Here is an 11,928-nt window from a genome sequence, read left to right on the forward strand (position 1 = left end):
ATCTTCGCTGCAGCATGCAGGATTCGTTTCGGTTGTGACACGCAGAGTTCTTAGTTGTGGCATGCACGCGGGATCTAGTTCCCCGACCAGGGATCGAACCCAGGCCCCCTGTATTGGGGAGCACTGAATCTTACTCACTGGATCACCAGGGAAGTCCCACTAACTTCCTGATCTTGATCATACATTGTAGCTCTGTAGGAGGACGTGCTTATTCTTAGGAACATACATTGAAGTATTTAGAATTAAAAGGGGCATCGTGTCTACCATGTATTCTCAAATTGTTCAGGAAAATAGAGAGAAAAACTGAAGAAATTGATGAAGCAAAGGTGGTGAACGTTAATACTTGAGGAATCTAGGTGATGGGAATATAGGAGTTCTGTGTACTATTCTTGCAACTTTTCTGTAAGCCTGAAATTACTTCAGCATAAAAAGTTACTAAAAACAGGGCTTCCCTGGTGGCGCAGTGGTTGGGAGTCCGCCTGCCGAGGCAGGGGACACAGGTTCATGCCCTGGTCCGGGAAGATCCCACATGCTGCGGAGCGGCTGGGCCCGTGAGCCATGGCCGCTGAGCCTGCACCTCCGGAGCCTGTGCTCCACAATGGGAGAGGCCACAGCAGTGAGAGGCCCGCGTGCCACAAAAAAAAAAAAGTTACTAAAAACAAAAAAGGAACCTTGTAGTGGTCATGCTGCTTCTCATTGGTTCACAATTTGGGGGACTTGGAGACCAATCCATTCATTCATTCATTCATTCAGTAATATTTATTAAGCACCTGTTATGTGGTAGGCCTCATTCAAGCCACTGGGGATACCGTAGTGAAAAAAGAAAATCCCAACTCTAAAAGGGAAATGAAGCAACTTGACGTTTCTGGCAAATCCCTACTTGGATGCCTTGAGCTCATGATGTCTTCAACTCAACGTGTCCCAAGGCCAAGTCTGTCATCTCCCTGCCACCTCCACCAAAATACCAGGACCTCATCAACGTTCACCGTCTTGGGAAATGGCACCCTACCCTTCCTGTGACTGAATTGGGAACCTAGCCACTGCCGCCTCTATCAGCTCAATCTGATCCATCATCTGGTCCTGATGGCTTTACCTCCTATATATATCACAGGGATCCACCTGCTTCTCTCCATGTCCACTGCCACGTGGAGGAGGCCCCGGTGGTCCCCTCCCTGGATGGGGTGGATGGATGCCCTCACCAGGCTGGCCTGATTCAACAGCCAGAGGGATCTTTTCAAAATCCACCTCCCAGTACGTCACAGCCCTGCTCACAACACTTCAATGGCTTCCTGTTGCATTTGGACACAAAGACACCTTTCTTTTTCCTGATACTTACTTAAATAATACCCTCGTGCATGTGACTGTTTAATAAACGGCCGACTCTCCCCACAGTGAGCTCCACGGGGGCGGGGACCACGCCTGGCTTTGCACACCACTGTGAGCACAGAGTTGGCATTCAATTAATATTTGTTTAATTAGCTGGATAAGCAATTAAAATACTTAATGTCGGGCTTGGACCAGTGAATGGAGTGTGGTGCCATTCACTGCCACAGGACCTGGGGGAGGGGGGCGTGGAGGAGATGCTGGCTTTGCAAAACGTGAGGGAGATGTGGACAAGACGACCGGCAGGCAGCAGGAAACAGAGGCCTGTGGTTTGTGAGGCTGACTTCAGGGAAAGGTACGTACTCTGGTGCTAAATCAAGCTGTGTGCCCCTGAGCCATTCCTGTAATACACTCTCTCTCTGCCCTGCAGGAGGAGCTGGGGGGGGGGGTCACATTCGCCCCTGCCCTCTAACAAGCCACCAGTCATTTGCATAAAACTGTCCTGCCCCTGCCTGCTGTGGACACTGGCTGAACACACGTGTGGCCAACCTACTTTGCTCAGCATCTCTCTACACACCACCCCCAGCACTGGGCGCCTCACCCTTTGTGCAGAGGTGGCAGAGGGGTGCCCGGGGAAGGCTGGCTTTAACAAATCAGAAGTTTCCTGGTGTGAAATGCTTTCAGAGAGAGAGAACACAGCTGTGATCCTTGATCACATTCATTCATTTCATTCTTTCTGGGACTTGGAATCCATCAAGCATATCAAATTATGGCAAATGAGTCCAGACTATGCCTCGTTTTAAACCTGCTGATGTGATAGAAACATCAATGCTGTTCTAAAAATAATAATAAAAAATTCGGGCAGTTCTGTTATTTCACGTTTAAATTAACTTCCATTACGGATATCATAGTTTTCTGAGAAGTACCATCTTGTTTCTAAAGCCACCATGTTTTCGTTCTCTGCAGTGGTGGTCTCGGGGGCCAGCCCCTTCGTTCCTGCCAGCTGTGTACCCCACGGAACTCCTGGCTTCCTTTCCCAGTTGCCACTGCCCAGAGGCTTACGAGAAGTCCTGTCGGCATAGACCGGGGTTTCTCAACCTGGCACTGGTGACATTTGGGGCTGGGTCATTCTTTGTTGTGGGAGCTGCCCTGTGCACTGTAGGATGTTTAGCAGCATCCCTGGCCTCCACCCCCAAGATGCCACCTCCCACCCTACCTCCCCACCCACCCCTGATGTTGTAACAACCAGGAATGTCTCCCAGTCAATAAGCACTGTGTGGACACCTCTCTGCCCCCCCCCCCCGTGCCAGGGTTCTTAGATGCTCCGCCACTTGGCTCAGTCAGAGTCTCCAAGAGAAGAAAGAGAATAGCATTTGATGACAGCTGTGAATGAAATAAATGGGGGCAAAACGAACTTCGCTACTTGCTGTTGCCTCAAAGTCTGGAACCCAGCTCATCTATTGCTGTCTGTAAGGAGCAACCATGTGGCTCTCCTGATAAATAATCAATCATTTATCGATTCCAGTGGATTTTCTTTAACTGCTGTTAGGGCAGCTTGGCAGGCCAGACAGAAACCGGCGGGAAGTTGCATTTCTCAACAGGCAGAGAGCCTCTGATGGCCACAAGTATGCCACTGTAGGGCCCCCAGGAGTGCCCCGTGTACGTAAGACTACCCTCCTCTCCGCTGGTCCCTCACTAGGCTACCAGCAAGGTACTCCACTGACCTGGCTCCCGGAAAGCTCTGAATCCACCCACTGAGCTTGGTTTTGGCTTGGGCCAACCCCCCGGGGTGCTCTTCACTCTGGACACAGCACCCCAGAATCGTCCCAGGCTGCCAACATCCAAGCCTTTCTTTTTGCTACCTGAGCCTGGGTGCAGAGGTGCCCAGTGCCACCTGCAGCTGGTCTCTATTTTTTTAGAGTTGTGGAAGGCAAGCAGGGATCATCAAAACCAAAAGCAAACACATTTACCCTCCGTTATTAAAACCTCCTGAATCTGCATCTGAAGAGGCAGTAACTGCCACAGCTTGTCTAAGGCCACAGAAGGCAGGCAGGAAGGACAACACCCTACCGCGCCCTGTGCTCTCTGAGTCTGGGGGCTGGGCAGCCAGGTGGTCTGGTGGGGGATGGATAGTTCAAACCAAGGAGGATGTGTGGACAACAGACAGGGATCGAAGGTTTCCAGGACAGTTAGAGCACGTGTGTTTGGGAAGGCCATATGAAAAGAGGGAACGGGTAAGGGCAGGGCTGGGGTGCAGACAGAACCCGGGGGCAGAGGGGAGCCTGGCGGGGGCTGCAGGGCCCTGCCCAGAGCAGGAAGCAGAGCATCTGAGCTCATGTCCATGTATGCCCTAGGGACCCCAGGTGAGTCTCTGAACCCCTGTGAGTCTCTGGTTTAACCTCTGTGGAAAGCAATATAAAATAAAAACATACCAACCCACTTGGCTATTTAATTCCACTTCTAGCAGTTACCCGAAGGAAAAAAGTCATGTAATTATATATTTACATACAGGGAGGTACACTACAATGCTGTGTGTAATTCTGACAAATGGAAAAGCACACCAAATATTACATGCCTAAATATGAGACTAAGTCAAAAAATTATGACAAGGCCATAAATCAGAACACTTCAGTATCTCTGGTAAGATACACTGTTCCCATTAATGAAGGTAGAAAAAAATGGTATGTTCTGAACAATTCTGTGTTGATTTATGACGTTTTTTAAAAAGTCTGTAACAACATATGCAAAACTCGTAATAGTGGGTAGTAGAACTATCTTGGCACTTATGTATAGTTTACAAATTTTTCATAATCCACACGTATCTTTCTTGTTGTGTTCAGGAGGAAAAGTGATTATGGGGAAGAAAGAAGCCAACTCCTCAGCGGGGGCTAGAAGACCCCTCCCAAGCTCTGCTTAGCTGCGCTCACAACACAACTGGAGCAGTAAAAGATGCCCCATGTTACTGTACAATGTACAAGAGCAGGAATTACCTACTTGTCAACGTTTTTGCTTTTTTGTGGATTTCCCTGAAAAATGTTCCAGTTGTTACAGTCAGTCTTGAAAGCCACGCAGGCTCTGCTTATCTGCAAAGGGTCTCGCTTCCAATTCCAGGGCCTGTGGCCCCTCAATGCTGCCTTCCTGGGACCCGTGTCAGCTCCTCCGGGGGGGGGCAGTTGGATGGAGAGCCAGCCCGGGGGACCTTATCTGTAACTGCTGGTGATTACACAAGCCACAGCAACAGTTTCGCACACAGAGCAGAAGGCCCAAAAGGGGAGGACCTTTGTGGGGCTTTCACAGGGAATCTGGTGGGGATATGGGTCTTCCACCACTACCAGCTGGTCTCCAGGCTACTACCAGTCTGCCCTGCCCTCCTTCTGGGGAGAAGGATAATATTTGTGTTTCCAAGGCCTTATTATAAAGTCTAGAGGCACTGGTGTGGGGACAGATTATTCTGGTAGGATTTTCAGATCAAAATCAGTTCCCACCAATAAAAATCAGAATCTGGATTAGATAGCACTGGTGTATTTGGTTTCAGAGACCCACAGATACAGTGCACATGCTTTCTTTTCTTCAAGGTGGGCATTTCAAGGCAGCCACATACAAAACTGTGATGCAGTTGTCTGGCGTCCAGACATTCACTCATCAGCAAACCTTCCTGCATATGCCTGCTGTACAGGAGGCAATATGGTGGATGCTGGGGCCACTTCAGTGACAGATACCTTCCCTGCCCTCAGGGGGCTCCCAGACATGCAGGAGACCCAGGCATGGATCAAACATCTAGGTGATTTACTGTTTCATTCCGCATGACAGGAAGAGCTCCAACCCAAGTCCACCCTGCAGGGGCCTGGCGGAATGCATTACAGGCACATTTTATCTGCATAAAGGGGTCAGGGGGGCTTTCTCCAATGGAGTAAGAATTCAAGCTGAGGCCATAAGGAAACAAAAGGAGTCGGATGGGGAAATGGTTAGGTGTGGGGAGGGGGTGGGAGAGAGGAGGAAGGGACAGGTGAGCAGTTTATCATCCCAAGAAGAGGAACACAGCACAGGCAAAAGCCCTCACGTGGGAAAGGGCTTGACTACAAGTGGGAGTCCATTTTTATTCATTGAACAAGAAGTTCTGTGTGTTAAACTAGTGCATGAGCCTGACCTGCACGGCTCCTACCCACTTCTGTGTGAAAGCGCCCTCACCTCCTCACACAGCATATCCCATTCCTGGGCAACTCTGCTGGACGTTCCTTTCCTAAGGACGGCCCAGCACAGAGCTGACACTGTGAGTGGAGTCATGGTTCTGGAAAAGACACAGAAATGATTTCTCCGTGCATCTTGGTGAATCTCAGCACAGGCCGATGATGAAGCAGTAATGGAGGCCCTGCTGGGGAACTGAGGGGATTTGGTCCAAGTGCTCCACTCTCCTTGATCTCACTTTCCCCAAGGAAAGCATTTAGAGAAGCTGCTCTTTACTTATTTCTCCAGCCCAGATCCCTCAGGCGCACACGGCCCTCGGTCTCCCCAGCGACTCCACCTCTGTGTCTCCTGGGCACCTGCACCCAACAGTCTAATGCAGGAGCCTCGAGCACACCCCACGGCCACGTGTACCTCACTATCTGCCCGTCACCACCCGGCTGTCAGGACAGAAAGCTGGGACTCATCCTTGACTCTTCCCTCCCCCTCAGCACCTTCTCCCAACCCCGTACCCTACAGTTATGGTGCTACCCGCAAAAAAGAGGTGCTGCAGGCACCCTGCCCGACCGCAAGGATGGCCGAGGATATAACTGGTGCCCCTGGAGCTGCTCGGCATGGCGTCCTGGCCCCCAAATATATCTCAACTCCATCTCCTTCTCTCCACGCCCACTGCCACCCCCCGTCCACGTCAGCAACATCTAACGGGACCCTTGCTTCTCCGCCGGCCTCTTTCCAGTCTGCTCTCCAGACAGCAGCCACTGCAGGTGGGATCACATGCCTCCACTGCTCAAGACCCCTCTAGCTCTCTGTTGCTTTTAGAATCGAACCTCAACCCCCTACCCCAATCCGTGCCTCTCCGTGAGTGGTCTCCCACACCCCCGTCGCCCCTGCTCACCCACCGTCCTCCGGCCACCCTGGCCTGTTCTGGCTCCTCGAACCAGCCCAGCTCTTCCCAACCTCAAGCTAGCGCAGCTCCCCGTAACTGACACATACTAGTTGCTTAATAAATACTGACTGAGGAATAAATCAATCTCTTTTTTAGATATCACTCCTATCTTTTGACAAGTGCTAAAAGGCTGTTGGTTCATCACTGGGCTCCCTGGCACATGCCTAAAGGGCAAACTCTGTATCGTTTTTTACTGGAAAAAGAAACCATATGTTTTACCTACAGGTGGTGAGGCAGCAAAATTGACTTTTTCTTAATGCACAGTATTTTACTGGTTCTAAATGCAATCTTCTGAAACATCACTGAAATGGAGGAGCATTTTACGATTGATAGTACGTCATCACTGAACTGGCAGCAGTTTTTTCTTGGAAGCACATAAAATAATGATGTATCTTGCAATCAAGAGACTTCTAGAAAGCACGAAATGCAGTGTGTAAAGACGTTGGACGTGTATGTTCAGCTCCTTTGGGTGTTCCACCTCTAGCTGGAAGCAGTGCTGCTGGGCAGCTTGCAATCACAGCAAGCATCTCTCCAAAGCTCTAACTCTACCCCATCATTCTTGGGGGTCCATCTGGGTCCCTGAGAGCACTGAGAAGACAACCACTTGACGGTTCCCCAGACTTTCACAAATCCACCCACCCCCAGCTCTCTGTGACCCTTCCTAAATTCTCTATAGGCCAAACTCTCTCTTTTTGAGAGGCCCAGTTTCAGAAGCTACCTCCCTACACAGCTTCCTCTCATGACACATACACACCTAGTCAAGTTCATTTCATTCCTCCTTTTGTTATAAACGTGGTCTTGACGTCTCCCCTATTAGACTCAGAACTCCGAGGTTGAGGAAGGGATGCTCACATTGCCCTCCGCCCTGCACGGTGTTTGGTAGGTCAAAGGTGTTCAATATGTTTGTTGAACCGACCCAAATATCCCTCCATCTAAGGCAATTTGCACCAAGAATCTTCTGCACTATACAATCGATTCCAAACTAAAATGCCAGAGACCAGAAACCTGGAGGGAAAAAAAATCTAATAGTTGATTTCAGAAAAAAATAGAAATTCTAAATCTCTTAAAACATACCTCTGAAGTTTAAAAATGTGCAAGCTTTATTAACACTCTGCAAATACTCATTTCTGAGTGTGCTCTGATAATGCATCATTCCTAATGATCACTGGTCTGAATTTGAACCTGATTCCCTCATGCTTAAGTTACACAAGATTAAGGTGGAAACAATGGAGTTGGAAAAACAGTCCCCTTCCGAACTGTGCCATTTCAGCTGCACATACCCTTTCAGGCATGAAACGAATTCAAACCTTCATTATTGCATACAAATCAGAAAGGCTTAAATATCACCCAAAGGAAGTGAAACAAATAATACATATATACGGAACAGAAGATTCTAGAGTTCCATTCTCTAGTCTAGAGGACATAAGTTCTTCCTATCTAGAAAGAATAGAGAAAGTCAGCCACTACCATAATATCAGCAACCAAGGTAGGGACTGCAATGACCTAGAAATAGGGAGGGGTCAGAGGGCCCAGGAGATGGGAACCAGACTGTGGCAGATGCCATGAGAAGAATGTCTGGAAGCCAAACCTTTCCTTCTCCAAAGACCACTCCTCCCCCAGAGTAACTGGTAGAATCTGAAAACCCAAACAGGGGACCTAGAAGGGGCAGGTGAGAGGTTTGAACCTGGCTCAGATCACCTGAATACATGAGAGCAGGAAGATTCCAACTTCATCTGTCATTACCTAGACCCCCGAGTGCCCCTGCCGTACATCACAGACAAGCATCGTTGCAAATGGGTCTGCTGGTGTGCAGTGGTCAGCTTCAGAAAAAGGAACAAGTGGGTAGGGGTGGGGAAGTGATGGCCTGTCACCTTTGTACCCTGGACACAGATTAGCAGCAGAAATAAACCTCGGTGCCTCCCAGTGCATTTGCCTGTGTTCACTGAGCTCTGGTTCTTTGCAAAGCAACAACATCTGGGGAGAGGGGGGAGGTGGGAGAAAGAGGAGGAGGCATTCAATGAAGCATCACATGACTCACGCCTCTGAGAGGTGGACTCTGGGTGTCCAGCTTGGGCACCTCGCCTCTCTTGGTTGTAAATTGCCAGAAAAATCTGAAACCTCTCTCTGGGCTCTAACCTTTAGCTGTATTCCTTGAAACTACACCCTTTCCCCAAAGTTCAAGATTCACACGGTGAGAGGACAACCTGCCCCACAGATCTGAGGGTTACCGCAGAGGACCACTCAAAGAAAAGACGGGTGGGTAAGAGAAAAGGCGACCCCCTCAAGGAGTTTTCCCTTGAGAAGGTCTCACCATGCTCAAGATCTCTGGTATCTCTGCGAACAGAGAAAAGACACAAACATCACTGTCCATCAAGCAAGCCAAATTATTTTATTATTTTTCAAATAATAAAAACAATGCCCTGCACTTGCTTGATTCAAGTGTCCCACAGTCCACGGCACAGGCATTTGTGTGCTCAGCACCGCCAAGCCCAGCAGCTGCCCTGTATTTATTCCATTAAGCTCACGGAACGATGTAATGGACAAAATGCCTTAAACAGAGATGTAACGGTATGTACATATATGTGTATATGTGTAAACATATATATACATATATATAAAATGTACATTGCCTCTGATTTTATTCCTATTTCCAATATAAACCTACATTGGACTAAAATATCCTCATTTAACTTCCTTTGCTTTTTCTAATGTCATAACATTTAAATCGATCAAGTTCCTATTGATTTTTAAGCAGCTGAACAGGTTGAAATGGCAGGCTTCGGTCGCAAGCAAACTGGCACAGCTGTTTTCAAACTCAGCGTTCTGGACAGGGAACTCATCTGTTCTTCCAAGACTCCCTACTTTGCTAATGCAACCTCCGTCCTTGGAACGACTGAGGCTCTTCACCTCGGTGTCTCCATGGCCACCCCACCTCAGTGCCTCCTAGGCCACCCCCTTCACCCTTACCCCCAATCTAAGCAGTGCAAGTCTGAGCTCCTCCACCTGCTCAACGGTGCTGTCCTTCCTCTTTCTGTTCCAAGCCAGCGCCGCTAAGTCTCACCTCCCCAGCACCTGCCTCATTTTGACCCCGCCTCCCCGCCTCCAGTCCTGCTCCCGCCTTTCCATGGTACCTCAACTGAGCTGACAAATTAATCTTCCACAAGTACTGTGACCATGTGGCCACCCTATTCAGTACCACAGAGAACTCCCTCATAATGTGTAGGGCGAGAGTCCATACTCCTTAGCCTGTCCTTCAAAGCCCTCTAAAGCCTGGCCACCACCCAACCAGTCTGTGTGATATTCCGCTGCTCCCTCTTATACCTCTAATGCCCCAACCACCCACTGGCATCTACACATGCTCAGAGTAAGTCCACCATAGCTCACGCCGTCCCTTGTACCTGCAAGTCGCTTCAGCACGGGGCTCTGTGTATTCAAACCTTCCAGTTCTTTAAACTCCAGTTTTAAAATGTCCAACCTCCAAAAGCCTTTCCCTTACCACTTTAGATGGAAGGAATCCTTCACCTCTAACTCGGATGACACATTTTTTTTCTTTGCTAGGCATTGTGGGTGTTCACCCTCCCACCCACCCCACGACCTCCCTCTACGGGGAATTCCCTGATGGCTGGCATCTCTCTTACTCTCCCTGCATCCTCCACAGGGATCTAGCACCATGCCATGGCCATAGCAGTCACTGCACAGCACCCAAAACTTTGTAGCAGTCTGTCTAGGTGTCCCCCTTTCCATTCTCGGACACCCTTCAGGCTGTCCTATTCACAAGGTAGGGCATTTTCCCAACTAAAATAGAATCTCCCTGCTACAATTCCAAAGCAGGTCAATATTCCCACCTGATCATGAACTCTTCCCTTTTTTGAAATCTGCCCATTGAGCAGAGTTGTCATAGACGGCACCCCGAGAACAGGTCAGCCTTAGAAAGCAGAGGATGTTGAACCGGCCTGGGCTTCTCCACGCTGCGTTTCTACAGACTGTCTGTGTGTGTCCATTGAAGATCAGGATACATAGTAGCTAGTCGCAAAGGTCTCAAAGGACCAGCGCTGGGGGAGCGGGGCGGGCAGGGGAGCATCCGGGGAGTTCCACCCTGTTGAATCCTGGGCCCAAACTTTTCCCTCGGTCAACGCGGTACCCTCCTACCCGCCAGACCGGCCAACGCCTGATGCCACAGGGGCCGGAACAGGAAGAGAAAAAGGCGTCGGATGAGGAAGGCAAAGCTTGGTATTTTCGGAACTTAAGTGGATCCTGGACTGGCCCTTCTGGTTCCCAGGGATGCGAGGCCAGCGTCCGCCGCCCGCGGGTAGGAGCTGGCGCGTCCTGGAAACCGGGATGGGGCAGAGATTGGGATGAAGATGCCGCTGCTGCTGCTGATGCTGAGGCTGCCGCGCAGAATGACAGCCGCTCCCCCCACCCTGCCCCAGGGGGTGTCGAGCGCCCGGCTCCGTGCTCCCGGGGGCGCTCGGCTCGCCCAGTCCCTCCGGCCCACTCCGGCCCCGGGCAGGGCCTGCGGGCTGCGATGGGGCCCGCGGCCACTACTCACCCGGAGGGTTGACCGCCGCCGGGGTTGCCATCTTGCTCGGAAGGCTCGGCGCGCGCCGGGCGGGGACGAGGAGGGGCGGCGCGGAGCCGGGCGCCCCACCCGGGGCAGGCGAGGCCGGCGCAGGCCCAAGCGCCGCCGCCGCCGCCACCGCCACCGCCACCACTGCCACACAAAGGACAGCGCGGGCGGGCGCTGCCTCCGCGTTCTCCCGCCGCCGCGGCCGCCCGCCGCCCCCGCCTTTATCGCCTCCGCCCCCTCCTCGGCCTCCTCCTCCGGCTTCAGCCTTTGTCACGCGGCGGGGGGCGGCGGGCCGCGGCTCCCCCGGCCAGGCCGCAGCACCGCGAGACTTGGGGCCGCGGGCAGGGGGGTGACCCCCGAGTCTGGGGCCGCCCCCTCGGGCCCGCGCAGGTGCCCAGGCTCGGGCCGGAGGCGCGCCCCCTCCCTTGTCGCTGGGTCCGGGTCTCCCCCACCCCCGGGTGTCCGGGACGCATCACGGAGGGGCGCTGTCCCCAGGCCAGAGGGCCGGGGCAGAGAGGCTGGGGGGGCAGCCTCTTAAGATGCAGAGGGACGCGGGTCTCGGAGACGGAGAGAAACAAAGGCGCCCCAGTGCTGCCCACTTTGCATGCCAGGGCCGTGCCGCTCGGCTCCCGCGGCTAGAGACGCCCAAGGCCACGGCCACGGACAGCTGACGAGCGCACTAGGCAAACACCCAGGCAGAGGCAGCCGGCCCGGGAATTTGTGGATGATTTGGCTTTGAGAAAGGCTCTCAGCTCTGCTTTCCTTCTTGCGCGGTGGCTGTCATTGGTTATCACCTGAAGTTCTTGCAGGAGCCTTATACGACCACCTGAGCATTTAAAAGATCCTCTAAATGCTTTTGTCGGCATATCCTGGTAAAGTTAGGCTGTAGGGATCTTGGAGGGATTGTATC

General features: G+C 51.6%; 1 protein-coding gene across 3 annotated transcripts in view; it reads right to left on the reverse strand.

The window, feature by feature from the left end:
- ARNT2 (aryl hydrocarbon receptor nuclear translocator 2) overlaps window positions 1-11,326 on the reverse strand; it is a 194,182-nt gene extending 182,856 nt beyond the window's left edge. The window contains exons 1-2 of one of the 3 annotated variants that reach the window (XM_060097492.1): window positions 11,001-11,062; window positions 10,297-10,777 (exon numbers count right to left, since the gene is read on the reverse strand). Coding sequence is in view for 2 of the 3 variants with exons in the window: in XM_060097491.1 (XP_059953474.1) it covers window positions 11,001-11,031 (31 nt within the window). In the remaining variant the exon portion in view is untranslated. Of the gene's footprint in view, window positions 1-10,296; window positions 10,778-11,000 lie in introns of all 3 variants that reach the window. The other 2 variants (XM_060097491.1, XM_060097489.1) reach the window with 2 other exon arrangements.
- Between the last annotated feature and the right edge of the window lie 602 nt (window positions 11,327-11,928).

Source organism: Mesoplodon densirostris, chromosome 4 (assembly GCF_025265405.1).
Source record: "Mesoplodon densirostris isolate mMesDen1 chromosome 4, mMesDen1 primary haplotype, whole genome shotgun sequence".
Lineage (NCBI taxonomy): Eukaryota > Metazoa > Chordata > Mammalia > Artiodactyla > Ziphiidae > Mesoplodon > Mesoplodon densirostris.